The 22,469-nt window shown below is 39.7% G+C and overlaps 1 protein-coding gene across 2 annotated transcripts; it reads left to right on the top strand.

Moving 5' to 3' along the window:
- Positions 1 to 2,667: 2,667 nt before the first annotated feature.
- On the top strand, positions 2,668 to 22,033 carry AMACR (alpha-methylacyl-CoA racemase). 2 transcript variants are annotated; one of them, XM_064735748.1, is made up of 5 exons: positions 2,668 to 2,984; positions 5,654 to 5,797; positions 8,297 to 8,457; positions 13,007 to 13,193; positions 21,231 to 22,033. In XM_064735748.1, the coding sequence occupies exons 1-5, from the start codon at positions 2,726 to 2,728 to the stop codon at positions 21,638 to 21,640; spliced, it is 1,161 nt and encodes a 386-aa protein (XP_064591818.1). In that variant the 5' UTR covers positions 2,668 to 2,725; the 3' UTR covers positions 21,641 to 22,033. The 2 variants fall into 2 exon arrangements, with proteins under 2 accessions (XP_064591818.1, XP_064591819.1); XM_064735749.1 differs by lacking the exon at positions 2,668 to 2,984 and adding an exon at positions 3,067 to 3,347 and having other exon boundaries at positions 21,231 to 22,030.
- Positions 22,034 to 22,469: the final 436 nt, after the last annotated feature.

Here is a 22,469-nt window from a genome sequence, read left to right as displayed (position 1 = left end):
ATGAATCCATTGAAATGGCAGAGATTAAGGTGCTGCGTTTGGCAAGAACACTGTATAAGGGACAATGTGTCTGTCACAACAGCACAAGGTACGAAGTTAGAAATGTGGAGGATCCCCCACACCACTTCTGTAGGTATCAAGCGCTATGAATGGAGCACAGTTTCTATTCAGGCAAGGCATGAATGCAAGCTTTGGGATAAAGCAATCATGTTTCAAAGCTTTTACAAGCTTGGGGCACAAAACTACCATAAAATTCCATGAGAATCTTTAAAGTTCTATATTTCAGTTTAATGCAAGTATCTTTCAATTTAGTAGAGAAATTTCATCTGCTACTTACATCTTCAGTCAATTATAGTTACCAAGATTTGAAATATTATAACAAATGTAATTTTTGCTTCTTCCTTTAACAAAATCAATACAAACCCTACAGATATCAGTATCTCTTTAGCCATGCATTAGGATGGACTAAATTGTAAACAACATACATGTGAAAGAGGAGAATCCAGACTTTGTGTACATCTGTAACTTCACATTGCTGCCTTAGTATTTTTCCAATGGACTGAAATGTATGGATAATTGTAATCAACAAATCTGAGACCAAAAGTAATAGTCTGGCATGCAGTGCGCATTGCAAAAGCTCTGCAAGATATATTGATATAAGTCACAGTAAAAACAATTTCAGTCTTTGAACGCTGACTGTGAAAGATGCATTTCACAGGATGACACAGACAGCAACTCACTGATGCAACAGAATAAAGCACACACGAGCACTCTGACACAGACAACTCCTTTCACATACCCATTACTCTGCAATGGTGAATTCATGTGCCTTTCTCTTTGCTGCTGCTTATTAATTAGAAGTATTAAATGGCATCACATAGATGAACATCACACTGTTTTTTGCACACTGCAAACCCATGGTAGAGAAGATCTTATTTATAACACATATTTTCTGCTGGCCAACTTGCTGCTTCAGGAGAGTTTGCTGGACTCAAAATTATTAGCATTCATCTCATGGTTGATTAGAATATCTGTTTCTCTCTCATGTCTGTTTATTTTTCGGTTTGGTAAAATCCAATTTTTCAAACTGGAGTTAATGCTCATAAAATGCTGCCCTCACCTCCCTGAGACTGAACTAACTTAATAGGGTTCTGACTTAAATGTTTCTGCCACGGATCACTCGCTGTAATTCTGGATGACAACTAAACAGCAGGTGCAAAGGACTGCTCAGTTAAACCATAGCAAAATCCAGACATTTTCCAGTGTGTGATTATGCTGTTATATAGATGGGGTAAACTAAAGAGCATCAGGTGAAATCAAAGGTGATACAACAGAAATTGCCTGTTCGTATTCAACATAAACTCCAAGACCTGAAGGTGTGAGGAGACAAATGAAACTGAAAATTAGTTAGAGAAACACAGTGTCACAGTAACATCCTAATGTCTCTGAAAACAAACCCTTACATGGAATGGCGTCTCTAAGGGAGATGGATAACAAACAAAACTAGCCAGCTTCATTTGAATGAAAATGCAAATACTTTTCTCCTGGCCATTTCTTGTGGGTAGCACCATAGTAGTGGACATAATCAGTCCCTGCATTACAGGACCTGGTGTCTGCACAGAAAATGAAGGGTACATAACAGACCTGTTATTGTAGAATGGGAAAAATTTCTGCATTCAAGTTAGCAGCCTTTACAGGTTTTCACAGTCTAACCAATTAAAAGAAATTTATAATGTCAGCATGAGATGCTCTGTCTGTATCCCGGTAAGCAGAAATACTGGGAGCAGAGCCTAAGTTTGAAAAGCTGTGTCAATACAATGCCAAAGATTTCATTATCCTTTCTGGATTTATGTCGGTTCCTGCAAGCAGCTGATGCCACAAGAATAACAGGGCCAGGCCGCCCTCTTTGAGGAAACATCTGGTGGAAAGAAACCCCAAGTTTTAATCACGTGTCCTGCTAATATCCCACCCTGTGACCTGGGGGCCTTGGGCGTGGGGGTTATGGCCCATGCAGGTGCCCCGGGCATGGCTGGAGCCCAGGCCGAGGACTGCTGACCTTTTTCCTAACAACAGGCACAGGAACCTGTGGCCCGGCCAGGAGACCGGCTGGACACGATGGCACCCAGCCTCAGACTTCAGAGGCTGGACTTGACGATGTTGGAGGTCCCTTCCATCCTGAACGGTTCTGTGATTCTGTGACTTTCCTGCCCTTGGGCTGTAGGGATGTAAAAGCCCATGGTTTCCTTTGTTCGGGGTCCCTACATGGAGGCAGCGGATCACTCTTTGCTGTTTGGTTATTGCATCATGATTAAATTATTTGAAGGATTTGCTCGTCTGGGCCTCTGCTATGGGAGAGCCAGTGTGAGTGTGGGGGGCTGCGCGGCTGCCAAGGGCCTCGGTGCCAGCTCCGGTGGTGCGGGTCTGACGGCCAGGGGGGCTGGCTCCTGCATGGTCGGACAGGGAGATTCCCCCAAGAGCAGCTGCATGCCGATCCCGCAGCAAGAGAACGCCTACGCCTCCTCACCACGAGCCGGCGCGGAGGGCAGTGGAGCCGCCCGCGGGCGATCAGGGCTCGGGGTGAACACCCGGAGCAGCGGGGCCGGTGCCTCCGAGCGAGGGGCGGCAGGAGCCCGCCCCGGCCCCGGGGCCGCGCGGGAGCGGGCGGGGCGGGCCGCCTCCGCGATCGGTTTATGGGTGCTCGACAGCGGCAGAGGAGGCCGTGACGATGGCGCTGAGCGGGGTGCGGGTGCTGGAGCTCGCCGGGCTGGCGCCCGCGCCGCTCTGCGGCATGATCCTCGCCGACTTCGGGGCGCAGGTGGTGCGAGTCGACCGCCCGTCTCAGTCCGCTGCGGCCTTAGTGCACGGAGACGTGCAGGCCCGCGGGAAGCGCTCCTTGGCGCTAGACCTGAAGCAGCCGCAGGGCGCCGCGGTGCTGAGGCGGCTGTGCGGCGCGGCGGACGTGCTCATCGAGCCCTTCCGCCACGGTGAGGGGCCCCGACTGCCGGGAACCGCGCCGGGGCGGCGCTGCGGCCGCGGCAGCCCGGGCCGGGCCGTGGGGAACGAGGGGGAGGTTGGAGCTGCGGGGCCGCGGGTCCCGTGCTGAGGGCCTCCCGTTTGTCTGTGGCCTCTGCGATTCTGAATGGGAAGCGGGCAGGGAGCAGCTCCGGAGGCGCTAGGGGCGCATGCTGTGTGGGGGATTTGTGCAGTGCAGCCGCCATGTGAAACCACAAGGAGGAACCGCCGAGAGCCCTCAGACAGGGCCGTGCTCCCGGCCGGGCTCTGGAGGAGCCGGAGGGTGTCCGCGCCGAAGGGTCACACCGGGTTTGGAGCCCTGAATGAGCAGAAGGGTGTGTCTGAGCCGGGGGGTTACACCGAGCTGCTAACCCTAGGCAAACAGGAGGGTGTCCGAGCCGAGGGGTCGCACCGGGCTTGGAGCCCTGAATGAGCAGAAGGGTGTCCGAGCCGAGGGGTCACACCGAGCTGGGGGCACCATCCTGCGTGATATGCAGGCCTGTTGCTAAAGTGCAACTCCATTGTTGCTCTGCCGGTCAGAGTTTGATCTTCAGAGTTCCTCTGAAGACAGGAGATCTGACATTATGGGTACACATTTACAAAGCACAGATCCCAGGGAGAGGAATATAAGAGTTGAGTGTGTTAAATAGAGTAGTATGATTATGTTATACAGGGTTACTCTGATTCAGGACCAAATCCAGGTATGAACTACAGTCTTCATCTTTAAACATCATGTTTAATTTTAGGAAGTTGCATTCTACAAACTGATCACTTCCTGCCAGTATTAAATCTACTTTATGAAAAACTTCCTTGTGTTTTTGCAAGGACTTTCCTTTTTAACATTAGGTTAAAAGACAAAAATTCTTCAAATACTCAATTACAGAATTTTTCAATTTTTCAAAACTGATTTTTTAAAGAGAACTTTCAGTACATTTTTTAATTAAAGTATGCATATTTACTAATTGGCCACGTATAGGGATGCATAATGTCTGATTTTCAGTAGCAAAATTGATGCCATTTTAAGATTAATAGACGTTTCAGGTTTACCATGTCCATGTCCCCTCCATTTATAAGCCCTGCGTGCTCCTTGAGGGTGCTGTTAGAAAAAATGCCATTAAGGTCAGGTTGGACAGGGCTTTGTGTACACGAATCTAGTTGAAGATGTCTTTGCTCCCAACAGGGGCTTGGAGTAAGTGACTTTTACAGGTCCTTTCCAACCCAAACCATTCTGTAATCATGCTTCATTGAGGAGCTAGCTGAAATGTTTTGGAGATTTTACAGACAGTTTAGAAATAGGAGACTATTGTTTAGACATCATACATCATGGACAGATTGTGTGTCACAAGTAATTATTTTTCTTCAGAAAATGGGTTTATTCTGACCTTACCTCACCATACCTCACCTTACCTTGTTTGTTTTACTCCCCAGAAGCTCAGCAGAAAGAAAAAGGAAGAAGTTAAATTCCACTTTTGCCTTGTAGTTAGTCTCCTGGTTTTTTTGTCATGAAATTTTGTTTTCTTTGGTCTTATGGGCATTTGCTGGGTTTTTTTTCACGGCTGGAAGTACAGGCAATTTTGTGAATAGATACTAGGTTGGAAGGGCCTGTAAGTGAGCTACATAAGAGTAGTTCATGAGACTGCTGGAAAACAGTGAGAAGCTGAGGGCCCGAGCTGCAGAACAGTTTCTTGCAGGGCATGTGTGACTTTACAGCAATGACTTTGTGACAACAGAGGGGTTATTTGTCTGTTGTTTCCACTTGTGCGCTTGAAAATCATGCATTTTGCCAAATGTCACTGCTTTCTTCTTGGGAGTAATCATTTGCAGCTGCCCAGTATTTAGTGCAGTAGAAATTGATCTGTATGAAGTTGGTGGTGTAGTAAAAATATAGATTAATTTTGTGAAACAAGCTGGAATTACAGATTTTGGGGTGGAGTAGGAATTGAAGTTATGTTATCCCATCAATTCTAAAATATGTGGCCTTGCAGTACCATTATAGACTATTGATAAAAGTCTGACCAAACTGCACTGAACCAGTAAGAAAGTACAATTCACATTTGCAATTCAAATTTCTTCTCTTAAAACCACTGCAAGATTAAAAATTTAGCTTTGATTTCTGTAAATCCATGCTTATTCAGCTTATATACCACTGATTCTAAAAGTTCCTTATTCCCTGCATTAAAAAAGAGCCCATTTACTGGCGCATGGTTCCTACAGATCATCTGTGGAATAGTGGCATGGTCCAGTCACATCAGTGCGTTAAAACACACAGGAACAAGAGCTACTGAGAAATGGTGAGCAAGGTATATTGCAGAAAAGTATAGATGAATATTCAAGGGATTTGGATACAGAAAATGTTTTTTTTTTCCTTGTTTTACTAGCCTTGGATGGCTTTCTCATCCAGTGGTAAAACAGGAATAAAAGCTGAAAAAAGATCCCCTAAAGCCTAATTTCTGCTTGGTTTATATTAAAAATTTATGCAGTATGTTGGTAATTGATAATGTTCGTGTTGTAACATGGGTACTGAAGTAGAATGTGCTACTTCAAAAAGTGCAGTTCTGCTGTTGCATAATCTAACTTTGAACCATTATGTTTTGTGAATTATTAAATGTGAATTTGAATTCCTTACTTATGTCTTTTGAAGGTGTCATGGAAAGACTTGGGCTTGGCCCAGAGGTCCTTCTACAGGAGAATCCCAGACTCATCTATGCTAGACTTACTGGTTTTGGCCAGACAGGAAAATATGCCAAGTCTGCGGGTCATGACATCAATTACGTGGCTTTATCAGGTAGGCTGTAAAATTTCCTGCTAAATAAAGCATCTTTCCTCCCTTTGATCAAGACTCAAGAACTTGATGAAAGCAGGTAGCTCAAAATTTATCTGACGTGCAGTCTGATAAAACAGCTGATCTGAAGTGTTGCTGTCAGTGAAATGGGGCTTTCCTTTCTCTGTGCTTTTCCTTGATGCTTTCAGTCAGCTCTGGCACTTGCCTAGCCCCTCTGTAAACTTCCTCACAAATCAGAAACTGGCCAGAACAAATGAGGGTGTCTTTGCCAGGTTGTTAAGGTGAAGCATTCAATGAGGGATCCAACCAACAGTCAGCACACCAAAGGAGGAAACATGTACTGGACATGTTTTCCAGCAGCAGCAAACTGTTACAGGCTGGATCAGCATGTCTTCCCAGGCTGTACATTATTTTCCTTCCTTGGTGCTATTCTATCTGAATAAAGTATCCGAATATTTATTTGACGAGATGACTGAATATTTTCTTCAGTGCCCCTCTCCTAGAAACTCTGTATACTTATAATCCTGAAAGGGCTGCAGGTTATTTTATGTGCTGGTGAGCAGATTTTTTTGAGCATAGAAAAACTAGGCAGCACAAGACAATTGAGATCTTGTGCGTTTTTGCTTGTAAATATGTCTCCACTGATCCCAACTGAAAGGAAGTAGGCTTCAAATAAAGTGGAAATGCTACATTTCATTAAGGTGTTGTGGACATTACACTGGTTTTAAGTGGTATGGCTTTACAAGTATGCAGTAGCAAACAGAAACAAAATACACACCTCAGGTGCTGCCCATCCATGCATGGCCCTACCTCCTGCTCTTCACACTGCTTTCTGTCACTGATGCCTGTGAAGGAGGAAAGTGGCCCAAAAGTTCTGGGCTTCCCACTGGATAAAGTAGTTCTTGTAGCTCCAAGAAAGGGACGGAGCAGAGGCGATGCCAACGTGGTGATCTGGTATCTGCTACTATGAGCAGTCATAATGATGTGGAATTAAATTTCTTTAGAGATGGATTCAGTCTTCCCTCATGGAAAATTGTTAGAGAGTAGAAAAGATTAAAGAAAAGATGTCTCATTTGAAACACTTCGACTTCATGTTAAGATAATTTCAAAGAATTAGGGTATTTTTATCTATTAGTGGAGGGAAAGACTTGGTACTGAAACAGCATGGTCCATCCCTACCTTAGTTTGTACTACTTTCTGGTTTACAAATAGAGTGATTTTTTAGCTCTGGAACTGATTTAATCAGTCTTTTGGTTAGTGATAGCTTCGTAAAATAATTTTGCTTGAAATTTCACAGATGAAGTTTTTCTGCCTATTAAAAAGAAATAGAGCAAGGTGTTTGAGAGGTGTCATTCCTCAAAAATGAGATCTCATATTTTGAGTATTTTTCTAGTAAGCTTTGTCTTCCTTTAAGTAGAAAAATATTTTGTGTTAGGAACTCTAAAGTCGGTATATTAATTTTCTGGTGCCTGTGACAACTTTTTAAACTATTAAAAGGATGGTTTTAGGCAGCAGCAGGGGTTTTACTCCTGCACTACAGGATTTGGAAATTACTATACTGTGCACTTTGTTGCCCATAGGAAGTGCATTAGACTATTTGTTAATTAAACAGTCCATCAGAACCGTGCAATTCTCAGGAATTTCTGACTGTGTGTTCTGCAAGTCTCCAGCCGCAGACACAGGAGAGGGGTGATCACACTGCAGTTTCTTGCTTGCCCAAAGGGAATTGCTGTGTGGCAGCTATAAAGACTAAGGTTACAGTATGGAGGTTGCTCAGGGTGGCAGAGAAATGCTAAGAAATTCAAAGCTCTGACTGAAGTAAACTGGCTTAGCCTTTGCTCTAATTCTGTTTGTTTCTGCATAATTGCTGGTATAAACATAGGTTCCCTGTGTTTACATTGCATGCAATCAGAGATAACCTTCCTGAGTTAGTCACCTGTTCCTATGTGCAACCTTTTTTTTCCCAGACATAGTTGGAGAGAGAGGATAGGACTGAAGCACAGTTGTCAGTGTGACATCCTTTGTTATGATTATTAGTTCCTTTTTTATGAGCTCATAGGACTGTTCATCTGCATTTTTGTTTTAAAATATTCAAAGAAGAACACTTTATCAAAGTGGCTTTGAGACATATTCATAGTGCCTCTTTATGGGTGAGATCCAATGCATGTACAAAGTACTAATATAGAATTACTGCATGCAGGGTTGGATTTTTATAAAATTTTATTTAAACTAAAATTTTGTCCCTCCTTAGTCAAAATATCAATGTTTAGCTGTGAGAGTTTTGTTAATCTCTTTAATTAATTACATCTTCACTATTGTGATTTCATATATTTTCACTCTTCTGAGAATTAAAGAGTCAGCCAAGCAGAAATAGGAAACATTAGAAGATTGCTTTATACCTTATTTATTTGCATGGTTTGAAAAGAATGAAACTTTTACTTGTAGAAATGAATGTTTATAATAATTTTATGCTTATCCTTGCTTTGTTTTCTCTTTTGTCAGGTGTGCTGTCAAAGCTGGGTAGAAAGAATGAAAATCCTTTTCCACCTGTAAACCTTCTGGCTGATTTTGCTGGTGGAGGTGTCATGTGTGCACTGGGCATTGTTATAGCCCTCTTTGAACGTGCCAAATCTGGCAAAGGGCAGGTCATTGATGCAAGTATGGTAAGTTCTCAAGGAACTTGGGGTTTCTTAGGCTTGCTTGGGTGTTCTCCTACTCTAAATCTGGGAAGGGGAGGACGTTGTAAGGTTTAGAATTGAGAAGTTGGGAAAGGGAGTGATCTCATAAAATGGCTGTTCCTTCACATGCAAGCAATTTTCATGTGTCACTGCTACCATAACATCCTTATGTCATGGAACCCATACTGCAGCCTCTCCCCTCTCCCTGCTTTTGCCTGTCTGCCTACTTCACAAAGTATTAGCACTATGTATTTGAAGAGTAAGTGTGGTGTATGGAGATAGGGTGTATAGTAAACAACTGGCTTACTGCATAACAGCAAAAATTGCGGTACTCTTGGAGTAAAATCGCATTAGCTTTCTTCAAGATACATCTTCTTATGAATTTGTGACAGGTGATATCTTATTTAGAAACACTGTTCCCTGGGATAGTTACATTGCCTGTGGATCATTGCCAAGAAGTCAACTTCAGACACTTTGTGCTGTAAAATAAATGAAAGACTAAATTAGCTTAATGAATATTTTTCCACTGAAGGCCACCCACTTAAACACAGAGGAAAAATAACTATTTACATTAATTTTTGAAACTTATGTTATCTACAGTTGTTGTTCCTCTCTTTTTCTTCCATTTTTCTTTTTAAAGAGTGTTGCAGTTAAAATTTGACCTCCGTTTGAGGCATACTACCTTAGTGAAGACTCAGGTTTGGCCTTAAATATAAATTGAAAAAAAAATTACATTAATTGAAACAAATCTCCTTGTTGAAGGGGTCTTGAAGAGAGTAGAGCAGCAAGAGATGTTGGATTTCTTGATTTTGGTAAGTTTTTTACAAATTCACATGATGTTTTCAGAAGCAGTCCATGGCATTGTGGTCTAGATCAAAATTTTATGGGAACAGTGCAAAACAGGACTAATGTTTTTACTGCAGCAAAAGTTTTTAGTAGCTGATTGCCAAAATGAAAAACTTAACTAATGGAGTTCTATAGATGTTTGTTGGGACTTTTTTCCTTTTGTTTTTGTCAATAAGCTGAATGATAGATGAGCGACTGTGTTTAGTAAATTTACAGATGATACACGTATGTGAAGGACTACAAGTGTGCTGGACTTGGGTTAGAATTGAAAATTACCTTTTCAGATAGGAGCAGTGACCTGAAAGAACTGGCTGCCATTCACAGACATTGCTGCTCCGTGGTCCTTTGTAGGCAGAAACAATTTGCTGCACAAATGTAGTAACAGTGAGAGAACAATTGGCTAAAGTACAATCCTGGGGGTTCGTAGTAGTCACAAGCTGAACATGAGTCAACAATATCATGCTTTTACAAAACACATACATACTGTATTAGGATGTATAAACAGGAAATAGAGCCAGCAAAGTTTCTGAAGCAATTATTCTAACCTAGTCAATGTTTATGAAGTCTCAGCAAAATAATGTTTTGGACGCTGACCATCATTTTTCAAAGTTGCTAATTTGAGGAAGCCCAAGTAGCACAGCAAAAATTATGACTCTAGAAGCATGACCTAAAAGAAGAATTGGAGGAGATTGTGTATTTGTGAAAGAAAGACTGTGGAGAATTGTGACAAGCCTTCAAATACTTAAAAATATATTTCTTGTAGTTTGTAGTATTATCAAATTTTCCTTATCAAAATTCAGAGAATTAAAGGAATTTGTTAGAAGAGAAGTCAGTTAAGTCTGCTAATGTTCTAATGACATTTGTAGCTCATTTGGAGTGGAATGTGTTGTGGGGCTTTTTTAAGCCCTTAAGATGGTCTCTTCCAGTTTTTTCTTGTCTTATCAGAATTGTGGAATTTACAGTTCCCTGCTGATGTGCCTGGTGACCTATGACATGGACAGAATATTGTCTAGTACCACAAGATGTACTTTACCTGATATTTGGTCATATTCCCCATTTCTTGAATAGACTTTCAGTGACATCGTTGATAAAAATTATCCATGCATCATCAGCAGTAACGACTGCATTAAATTGACTGGTGGATGAGCCTGTAACCTGAGTTATTTTTTTTGTGGAAGGAATTGTTTTAAAAATCACAACACTGCGCCATTTCAGCTGTTTTGTTTTAAGACTGTTTTTTGTTTAAGAGACCCTTTACTTAAGCTGTTGTACAGTTTAGGTAGTCTGAATATGTTAAAGACTCAGACACATGGTAGAATTTTCTATAGTAGAAACTGTGCAAAAAGTAGGCACTGGGTTCAGCATTTCATCCATCTGTCTCATAAGAATTGTTCCTGGCCTGAGTTGATTCCTGCTGGTTGCTGTCCCTTCTCATTGACCCTGTAGGGATCATGGCTGTCCTTCAGGAAGCCAGATGCCATGTGGGGTGAACACTGCGATGTGACACAGTAGGCAGAATTGTACCTCTGCATTCTTGCACCACGCTGGAACAGAGGCATGTGAGTCAGGCCCACGGCTGGGGTTCACTAGAGTTTCAGCCACAGAGCCTTCTGCTGGTGGTGGGCATCTGACTGAGCATAACTCACTCTTTGTGAAAAGACAGCCACAGGAAAGCATGCTGATAGCAATAGCTTGCATAAGAGTCTCGTGGCAGGAGCATTTAGCAATGCAACAAGACTTGAGGTTCCAGGTTTTTCTCAGCCTGGAGGTACTCAAAACCAAAACTCCCACATCCTAGGAGCCTGCATCAGTCACGAGGATAGTTTAGCTTGGTATGGATTCATTCCCGCTTTTGTTTGAGCTGTTTTCAGTCTGTGGAAAGAACAGAAGGCTTGTGGAGCTGACAGGTCACCCATTAGGGTGATGCCTCTGGATTCTTGTGCCTGCTTCAGAGACTGCAGATGTTCTCTAACGTGAGGGAGACATGAAACACATAACTGTTATTATAATCATTCTGCAATTAGACTTAAGTGGAGTCTCTCCATGTTACCCTTTTCATGTTGTAAAAGAAAGTGACCACATTAGTGAGTGTGTGATGTTATTTTTACATGCCTTTGGAAGTCTGGTGCAGATGTTAAGACACTTTTTTTATTTGTCTCTGAATTGTGGTGGGCCTCAGGCAGAACCTAACTGTCCAGTTGCCCAGACAGGGATATTTCTGAACTCCCTGTACCAGTCAAAACCAAATGTGCTGTTTTATTTTAAGTGTTTCCTGGGTAAGTAGCACATAGGTATTGTACAGCTGCTGACTAAGAGTTTTGTCAGCACCAAAATCTAATTTTCAATTAGGGCTTATTCTAATGTTTTCCCCATCTTTTATTTTCCTTACTTTCAGTGCTTTTTGTTATTTTTTGTTAATATGAGCAGTGCAAGATCAGGTCATTAGTAAAACAAACTTTATTTTAACATCCCTGCAATAATTTTGCAGATATGTAGATGAAGGTATGTGGTATTTTCTCATATGAAAGTACTTTAATTGACTTTAACATGTGGCAGTGAGGATAGAAGTATTCCTGTCCTTGAAGCAGAGCCCAAGTAACACACATTAAATGAAGAAGCCCTCTTGACTGCATGCTTCAGCAATTTGCATGTTTAAAATTTTTGCATAGAAAGGTATAAAGTAATAGATCTTTCTGCATGAAAATTTAGTAACCTTTTTTTTTTTTGACACAGTATCTATGCTTTTTTCTATAGACAGTATTAGTTTAGTTTTATGCAGCTGAAAATGCATTAATCAAGTGATACTCAGAATAATACATCTCAGGTTTTAATCTGTTCTGCTGGTATGTTTCTGGCCATACACTATTAGCTGGCTTATCTTTGCTTGCAGTAATTTCAATACATTTGAAAGAAATTTAATTGTGCTGATAAGCAAAACTGTAGTATGTGATTTGTTTTTAAAGACTTGTACACTCTTGGTAATTGAAAAGCTGAACAAACTGAATTTTCATCTAGGTGTACTGCACAAAGACAAAAATTTGAGGAGCAGTTTGGAATGGGATTAATCATGTTTTCTAGCACTGTATTCATCAAAGTCTTGTCTATGTAGAGATTCTGTTGCTGTGTGTGTAGCTGCCAGTGATGACAGTGGGAGAATAGTTTTTGTTTTAGCTTAGTATTGAAGATTTTATTTCCTTCAAATTTTCTGCTAAAAATAGCAGTCTTCCTATAATCAGTGTATTTAAAGGAGATAAAAATTTGGTATTTATGGGATTGGTACAGATACCTTGTTTCAGGAGGTTTAGAAGATGTGACAGCTGTCTGATGCTTAATGTTATATAGAGGCAAGAAGCTTTTCCCTCACTTGAAATTACTCACTCATTCTCTAAACTTGCTAAATGAGGAAGCTTTGTGCATTGAAGGTGTGTTGTCCATCTGAAGCTGCCTGACTACATTTATGTTCTTTCTTATTCTCTAATTCTAGATGATTTCACATATGCAGTGTAAACAGTAATTGAAAATTTTAAGAAATGGTTAATGACAGAACCTTACCAGAGGTTCTGTCATTAAAAATCTTAGCAAAAGGCAGAACTGGTAATAGCTTTTTGTTGCTTTGTTTTATACAGAGTTTAGGTAACATGCCAGCTAATTTACTGGACCTTTTTTTTTTTTTCTCTAAATCTTCAAGGTAGAAGGAGTATCATACCTAAGTTCTTTCCTGTGGAAGTCACAAAATTTGGGATTTTGGGGCCAACCTCGAGGTGAAAACCTGCTAGATAGCGGTGCACCTTTTTATGAAACCTACAGGACCTCTGATGGAAAATACATGGCGGTTGGTGCCATTGAGCCTAAATTTTATAACCAGTTAATAAAAGGTGAGTAAGTTGGAGCAATTGTTTTATAACAGCAAAGCATGATTGAGAGAATTCTTTCACAGTTGGTTTTGATTCATGATGCATGGTTCACAGACCTTCCAGGTCATCGAGTCCAGCCCATGCCCTGCACCTCAGCTATCCATGGCACTGAGTGCCACATCCAGTCTTTCTTTTAAGCACACCCAGGGGTGGTGACTCCACCACCTTCCCAGGCAGACCATTCCAGAACTTTGTCACTCTTTCAGTAAAAAACTTCCTCCTAAGAAATGGGAAATGTGATTCCTTTGCAAAAGCCAAACACTTCCTGAAGCCAGTTGGGTAGTTGTGTAACAGTTCATTGTCTTTCTAGCCATTAATTTATTTCCTTTTCACCCCCAGCAGCTACACTTAAATTGCAAGTCTTCATTTGGAGTTATTGTAATGGTGGTTCATGATGTCACTGATGCACTAAAAAACTTTTTCTGCAAATCACTTAGTTTAAATGATACTTATACTTTAAAAAGATCTAATTCTTTGCAATTGCAAATAGAATTTCAAAAAATTTCTATTATTTGTACTGTAATTAAAAATAAAACCTATTTAAATTGTTTCAGAAAGGAATGTTCACAGTAAGTAGTTTTAGTATTTCTTGACAGAAAAAATTATTGTGGAAGCAAATTCTGCTTAAATAATTAATTTTCTCCACACAATTTCAGACTGCTTTTAGTGTCTAGTTGTGGATATAATATTTATATTTGACTAAGGCTCTTTAAATATCACCTTAAATCATGATTTATCTTTTCAAGAAATTAGAATGGGCTATGCAAAATGTTTAACTGTATGAAATTAAAACAAATGTTTAGGTGCATCTTTACTTCTGAACTTGTTTTGTGCTTCAACCCTTTTATCCCATGGACTCTTTGCTTCTTATTGGTTATTTAATTAAATTTTTTTTCTGTTGTGGTTCTCTGGTAGATTGCCATGCTTTCCATACAGAATTTATGAAAATATAAAAAAAATCTTGAAAGAATTTAGTCTTTGCACAGACTATGAAGGCTATAAGAAGTTCTCAATTTAGTTTTAGCTTTGGTTAATGAGTTCAAGGAGTGTCAGCAAAGGATTCCTAAAGTGGGCGGTCCCGGTGTTTTGTGAACCGCATTATTCGACGCATAGCTCATGTGGCCAGTCAGTGAGCATGCCAGGGGAGTAGTTCCTTATTCTTGCCCCGTCTCTTTCCCCCTGATTTTTCCTTGAATTTTAGCATTCCTTGAATTGTATCCATGCTACAATTTGTACTGGTTTTGCCTTGGGATAGCACTGAATTTCTTCACAGTAGCTATCAGGGGTCTGTGATTTGGGTTTGTTCTGGAAGCAGTGCCATTACACAGGAGTGTTTCAGAGACTGGTGAGCAGCTCTTGCGCAGCACTGAGGACTTTTCTCCTCCTTACCCCAGTGCACCAGTGAGAGGGCTGGGGCTGCACAAGAAATGGGAAAGGATCACAGCCAGCACACCTGACCCCAGCTGACCAGAGGGACATTCTGTACCACAGGACATGATGCTCAGAAATAAAACTGGAAGGGAGGTTGGTGGGTGGTCACTGCTCAGGGACAGGGTGCGCATTGGGCAGTTGAGGGCAAGCAATTGTTCTCATCTGCAGCTCTTGTATTTCTTGTGTTATGGGGTTGTAAGGTGGGGTATGCCTTTGGTGAGCAGGATCCCAAAGATTGTTCTTTATTCTTTGGCTTTGTCTCTTGCAGCCTGTCATGCTCCCCAGGTTCTTGTGCAGCTGTAGCTGTGAATGGCTGCTTCTCTTGTAGCTTAAAAAAGTCCGTGCAGTTTTGTGGAATATCTTAATTGGGGTATGCTGCTACGTGAAATACATGAGGAAGGCTTCTGGTGTGACTCAGGGACATGTCCAGCATTATGTTGGACAGATCAAATGTCACGTTTGGAAATGTCACTTTCTTGGCTGAAGAGGATGATGCTTTTTTGTCTCTCATTGTCCTGAGAATAACTTGTTTGTGAATTCAATTTGTAAGCAACTTGACCTTGAAAAGAAAGTTGAAGAACAAAAGTAAATTTAAAATTGTATCAAAATAAAATGCAAGCCCTTGCCCTTGGAGTTAGGTAATTTGGAATTCCAATAAATATCTTCAGGGAAAGTCCTTGTATTCAGTACAAAGCAGATGAGAAAAAAAATAAGGCTGCATACTCAAGTACCCATATGTTTGGCTTAAGTGATCAAACACTGGCCTGCAGTATGCATGGCCTGCAGTATTCTTTGGAGACTATGTTGAATCACAATTAAGCTACAGGACTGGGATAGAATCTGTGCTTGTCCAAAAAGCACCAAAATTCTGCAATGGGGTGTGGTTCTGTTTGTGTGTCTCTGTCAACTTTTTCTGGACAGTCCTGCTATCTTTTATTGATCTTTGTTATGGGGCAAGACTTGGGCTCTCCCCTTTCAGCCAGGTTATCTAAAGATAAGCCTGTGATGGATGAAACCAGTGGCCAGGTGATATAACTTGGTCACTGATGGTCTCTGTCTTCTTTAGATGACTCTCTACTAAGGAAAGTGCTAAAATTCTGGTTTTCTTGTAGTTGTTTCTCAGAAATTTGGAACTTAGAGCAACTGTGAATTCTTCTGCTTATGTTGGGGCACCCACACTGGACAACTTCATTTTCATGTTTGAAAGTACTCCTTATGTTTACAGTGCAGAGAAGTTGCTTGATTTTAACAGCTGAGGTTTCAAAAATAGTTATTCCAGCAGGAAATAACTAGTGTGTATCCACTTGTAAGTAGACAACAACTGCAGTCATTGTTGCATGTGTTTCAGTCTGTTTCTGCCATATTTAAAACATCCAACATATATGCTGCAGTCTTTGAGGAAATTTTGCTTTTTGCCATTAATTGTGTCACTATCTTTGCTTGTTTACACTCATTGAGTTTCCTTTGTTTATTTTGTAAAAGTGTGTTGTTTAAAGTAAATGACAAAAATCAAGATTTTCTCACAATATTGAATTTAAAGTAGCTGGTCTTTTTGTTATTTTGTTTGAGATGCATATTGTGATCTGTTCAGATTTTCACATAGGAAATATTTATTCCTTTCAGTACTTATGATTTAAATCTTTCTGAAGCAATAGTTCACTAAATTAGAACAGCAGAACCTTCTTGTGACTTTGGGATTATTTCCTTTCTGGGATACCTATTGCAGAAATTAAATTCAGAATTTAAGCCTTTGAATATTATAGGGAAAAATGCTTGTGAGAATTGTATTGCTTTTTCACAAATCTGAGGATCTTAGACTTAGGCTGAGTCATCTGTTCCAGGCATTAACTCCAGCTTTGAAGTGGGTTTAATGGTATGGTCCAGTTGCAATTTCCATCATTTCGTTTCATAGCTTTTCTCCATATTTCTGGTCACTTCTGCTGGTGAGCAGTTTGGTGCTGTTCCAGATAAAATATACTGAAAAACCACTTGATGTCTCTCTGTCCATATTCAGAGGGTACATTAGTTTTGCCACTCCCACAGAATGAGAGTACAACCATATGGGTGTTGCAGATGTCAGCTGGAGATTTGAAGACTGCAGAATTGAGAAAGGAGTGTGATGTCTGAACAATTTGTCTCTGCTCACAGAATTCTGCTTAGCCAAAGCAAAACTGATTTCCTTTTGGTTTTGATTCAGTATTTCCCTGCAGAGTTCCTGCACGAACCCAGTGCTGGACCCAAGTGCAGTTAATGACGTGGTGAGGAAAGTTCTTAAGGAGGCTGCAGAGGGAAACTAAATTCAAGAAAATAGAGCACATTAGTTTGAGAGTATTGTTGGCTTTGTAGATTGTGCTCAGCAGGGGCAATTGCCAGAAATTGCCAGAAATTTATTAATTAAATAAATTTCAAATAAATTTCAAAAGGCTTTATGAAAAACTGAAACTGTGTAAAACAGATGAAGTGGAAAAGTATTTTGAGCTCACTATTGCATATTTACTATTAACAGACAAGCTGTAGTCCTTTTGCTGGTATTAATTTTATTACTACAAAAATCAAACAATAAATAGCTAAAATGCCTTGGCATCTGTTGAAAAATCTGATAGCAGAAACATTTGCTACTAATGTTAAGCCTTAATCTTTCAACAGAAAGAGACAGCATGTCTTTCAACTGGCCTGTGAATTGCTTCTGCAGGTTTATTCTGTTTTTCAGCAATGGGTGTTTAGTCTGCTACAGCCAGGCTACAAGGGCTGTGAAGAACACAGTAAATACTGTGGAGCAGGTGGGAGTACAGGTTGTATTCCGAGTTATATGGTGTGAAATCAGTTACACAAGGTGAGCTTAGTGTCCACTTACATTGATGTGGAAAGCACTGACAGTCACTGAAGTACTGAACTTCAGTTTCTACTCTATAGTACCCCTTTCATACTACTTTTCAGTACTCCTATTTGTATTACTTCTGTTTAAAAAAATATTAGGAAAAAATTAAGAAGCCATTAAAAAACATTTGTTTACATAATTGTCAAGGATTTCCACAGGACTCTCCATTTTATGATTGCTAAGTATTGTGTACTGTATTAAAAATCTGCTGGTATACTGAGTGCAATATCACATTGTTATTGAGACATTCAACATGGGCAGTTTCCTCATTATGTTTTAGACTCAGTTATACATAATGTTATGTTTTGTTTTATTTTCATTTATTTATTATGATAAGCCTTAAACATCGTACAAATACTGTAGAGGGCCAATCTCTGCTGCATCAAAACATTTGCAGTTGTGGTAATTGAGTATGTCAGCTTGGAGTACAGCTATGGATGCATTTGCATTTGCATTTGCATATGGAGGCCTGGTAGTACTGTGGGCCTGATCAACTTCACTTCCTAAAAAATTCTGAAGTTTCAGAAACCTTGATCAGAGAAAAAACTTTACATAGTAAGTTTAATGAAAATCCACTGCTTTCTTCTGAAATGTGGGATATTCTGAAATTCAATTCCCTCTCGCACTGAGAACAAATTTTATTTAGCCAGAAAAAGAACAATGGCCTTCGCCTTGCAGCTGTTATTTAGGCCAAAATTAAGGTTTCCCATGCTAGATGATTTTATTCAGTCATGTTATGACAACATAATTTCAAAAGGACTCTGCTATGACCATACATTTTTGAAAAGAAAATTAGCAAGTTAAACCAAGAAAATCCTGAACAGAACTCTGCTTTTAAAATATATGACTGAAATAATATAAAAAAACCTGTTTCAATTTCTGACATACCAAACCGACTTCACTGATTGATCTAATGAATTTTGCTGGTTTCTTTCTCTTGAAATCAGTGCCTGATTTTGCTAGATTTTTTTAAGAAGTTCTGTAGAAATAGAGATTTCAGTTTGTTCCATCAATAAACGATGTGGGGATATATGTCAATACACTATAGCATTTGAAGGAGATTTAAACCTACATTATTATAGGGAGACAATTTTTCAGTTTTCAAAAATAATTTCAAGGTGTGCTAAAGTAGGTTGATTAGGCTTTTCCATACAAAAACTCCTAGATGAAAATTTAAACAAAAAGACTTGGAACTAAGTCATGATTGCTTTATAAGATGTTCTGTGTAAAAGATACTTTGCTTTTGATTACACTGAGTGAAGTCTGTGCTCCTGTGGTATCCCAGACAATTATGTGCCTTGCAATAGTTTCCTTGTTGAGTCAGTCACTCCTGCTCTGATTCTGCTCATCTGCACCACAAATGGTGAGCACAGGCTGGAAAATGAGGAGCTGTAGTGCTTAAATGCTCTCAGCTCATCCTGTTTAAAGCTGAAGTCTTCAGTGGTAAGCAGAAAATGAGCATGTAATATTAAATTCCAGGTTCTGCGTATTGTTCCAGTTTGCCAGAGAATGTGCAGTGAGGCTCAGCCAACTTCCCATCTGCCACAATGATCAAAAATAATTGTGTAATGGGATAATGGTAGAGCTCTGCTCATGTTGGACTGGCTACTAGAAACCAAACCAACTTAATAAGAAAATGAGTACTGTGAAACAAAGTTTCCACTTGACAAGATTTCATGCTTTGAGACAGAAGCCCAGGTAATGAGTATTTCCTTTTCTGGAAGGTAAATTTGCCTCTCCTCATAGTTCATAAGTAAACTATACTGCGCTGTAAGTCTCTAGTAGAAGACTTTGAAAATCAATAATAAAATTAATTTTGAACATACTGCTAGCTTTTATGTGATCATGATGTTCAACCAGTGTGAGTTACCTTCTGCTGATCTCATATTTAGGATTACATGAATGGTTATGGACACAGGAGTGTAAGTTCAGTGATTTAAGGTGCTTGATGAGGGCATTAAGGGCTTGATAAAACCATGAGGACTGATTATTTGTAGTATCATTTATCCTGATATCCATAGCTCTTTCTAGTAAGATGTGAGAATACTTATTTTGTCTTTGACTGTGATGAATTTCTTGTGAGAGTGAAGAATTGCAAGGCTGTGTTTCTGAGTCTGGAGACTGGCAATTTCTGTGTGTTTTCCTTTGAAGTACCAAAGTGCAATTTCAAAGCATGTATTCATTTCCAAAACTATGTTTAATAATCTTGTGATCAACAGTGAAATTCTTAAATACTGTGTTAAACTGGGGGGGGGGGGCACTGTGGGCCCCAAGTGTATTGTACAGTTTATGAATGGAGAGAAAGAACTTACTGAGCAGAAGAAAAGGAACTGTCTCCCTTTCGTGTATGTTTAAGCAGCAGTATATCTACCTCACTCAGTGGTAAGGAAGCTGTGGAAAGACAAGATATTTAAGGTGTTTTCTGCCTATCTACAACTAAAGGCAAGAGGAGGTCTGCATAAATTCTGCCTGCAAACAGCCCTCTATTACCCAAGCTATACATTTCCTTTGCCTTTTATAGGGAACTGCTGTTTTCTAAGAAGCTAATTTTTTTTGTTACTTTGAAGCATTAGGATAATAGTTGTTTTCTCATCTTTCAAATTTCTCAAACTAGCTTCTTTTGTATCCCTGCTTTTTCTGAATTTTTCCTGCTGTGTTCATGCTCCTGGATCTCAAAATGTGACTGTTAGAACAGCCTTCAGTATGTCACTTCTGATTTCTATTCAGTATCATATATTCTGCTTATACCTCCATTTGAAACTGTAGTTTCCATTTGAAATTGTCTCGATTTGAAACTGTAGTTCAATTGTCTTTTCTCTTTCTTGTGTTTTACCTCCTTTTTGAGATAATCTCTACAATAAATGATAAAAATTCTTGCATCTCCTTGAAGTTGCAGAATGAAAGGGCAGAGACTGCAGAGAGCAGAATCCATGAGAACAGAAAGAGGTATTGGAAGCTGACAGCACAGAAGAGCTGTAAGCTCCCCAGTGAGAAGGGATGCTTAGTTCAGGGATAGACCTGGGACTTGCCTGGTTTAGGAAATTGTCATTACAAGGCCTGTGTGCCCATGCTTTGCCCTGGTGTCTCAGAAGGGATGTGCTTAGTGCTTACCTGGGTGGGCCTTGCAGCTGAGATGGAAAGCAGAGTTATTGAGCAGCTGGTGAGTGGAAGGGCTGAGGGAATTGGAACCTGGGGAGTGAGCTGGAGCAGAGCGAGAGGAGACACTGCTGGAGCCTCTTTGGACAGTGGAGTGAAGAAGCAGGTCACTCTTATACTAACCAGGTCCAAAGTCTGTCATCTGTCATGTGTGTCCCAGTAGTACAGGATCCATTCAGCAGATTTCCGTGTTGCTAGTGCCAGGTAGAGAATATGATCCTACTATCAAGCTTTTCTCAGGACATTATTACCTCGAGGCAGCTGCTGCTTCTGTGAAGTGTTCATACAAATGAGTGCTTATTATAGTTATGTACTTAAAAGGCTGTACTTGATACAGTTTAGTCTAATTGCAAGTATCATAGAACATTTTATTATTCTGCTCCTTGCCCTGCACAGATACCCAAATAAAGTTCAAAGTGACTGTAGTATTGCCTGCAAAATACTGTCTTCTTGAGGAATACACTTAGTTGTGAGAAGCACTTGGTGAATTATCTAAGCTGTACTATAGTTAAACTTTACTTTTCTCCTTTCAGGTCTTGGGCTAAATTTAGATGAACTCCCTGCTCAGTTGAGTTTCTCCCACTGGCCTGAAATGAAGAAAAAATTTGCATCCATATTTGCACAGAAGACACAGGCTGAGTGGTGCAGCATATTCGATAGCACTGACGCCTGTGTGACCCCTGTTCTATCCTTCGAGGATGCTGCCTCACATCAGCATAACAAAGAAAGAAGTTCTTTTATCAAAAATGATCCGGGAGAGATAAGTCCTAGACCTGCTCCTGTTCTATCGAGGACTCCTGCTGTTCCATCATGTAAAAGAGATCCTTTTGTAGGAGAGCACACAGAAGACATACTTCTAGAATATGGGTTTACTAAGGAAGAGATTGCTAAACTTCGTTCTGATAAAACAATAGAAATCAAGGACCTAAAAGCTAGTTTATAATCTCTGACTATGCATATGAGATAAATTTCAGGCTGATACTGTAAGCTTTTGTGCTCTAAAATTGAACTATATGACAAGTAAATGTTGGCATAATATTGATTTTAAGTAATTTATATGTTTAAAATTGTTGACATTTTAAATTTAATTTGAAAACAGTGAGACTTGTGTACTTGTGTACCTGGATGATCTGTTGTCTAGAATGATACTATAGTTGTGTTCAGAAGGTCTACACAGTTTACTTGTTGAGCACCTGTAAACTCTCAGAATGTTGTTTAAATACTGTAACCTTTGGTTTGATTATTTTAATTCATGGTTACACCATTGATTTGTAATACATGTTGTAATTACTTGAAAGCAATTATTTTAATAAAATATAGTTATATTCTTCTTAAATGAGTGATTGTGTTGTTTATTCATGAATTAGAAGGGATTTTTTCATCTATTTTCATGTTAATTTATTTTTCATTTTAAGTAATATTTTTCATATTAATTAGTTTAATTAATTAATTAATTAAAAATAATGTTTTATCATGCTGAAACTATGGTCTAATTAATGCTATTCTTTCATGTGCTGCTGCAGAGCTATTATCTCAAAGTTGATCTGTTTAACAGCCTGATTACATTTTCTCTATACAGTCTCCTTATAATGCATTACATTTGGAATATCACCTTGGCTAGAAACTAAATTCAGAATCAAACTTTTTTCTTTTTAAAATATCTGCCAACTAATAATCCTTTCCTCTCCTTATGGAAAAATGGTAGGCAACTTTGCTGTGCAGGTTTTAAACAATGGTTATTTGGTTTTCATTTCCTTCAAACTTAAACTTTC

This window comes from Zonotrichia leucophrys, chromosome Z, assembly GCF_028769735.1.
Source record: "Zonotrichia leucophrys gambelii isolate GWCS_2022_RI chromosome Z, RI_Zleu_2.0, whole genome shotgun sequence".
In the NCBI taxonomy this organism is placed as follows: domain Eukaryota; kingdom Metazoa; phylum Chordata; class Aves; order Passeriformes; family Passerellidae; genus Zonotrichia; species Zonotrichia leucophrys.
Note: the sequence above shows the minus strand (reverse complement) of the source record. Positions and strands in the feature narration are given on the sequence as shown.

Excerpts from the sequence above, each read along its gene's own strand:
- AMACR (XM_064735748.1), top strand. The coding sequence starts at position 2,726 with ATGGCGCTGAGCGGGGTGCGGGTGCTGGAGCTCGCCGGGCTGGCGCCC. Across the intron at positions 2,985-5,653 it reads CATCGAGCCCTTCCGCCACG|GTGTCATGGAAAGACTTGGG; the intron begins GTGAGGGGCCCC and ends TGTCTTTTGAAG. Across the intron at positions 5,798-8,296 it reads CAATTACGTGGCTTTATCAG|GTGTGCTGTCAAAGCTGGGT; the intron begins GTAGGCTGTAAA and ends CTCTTTTGTCAG.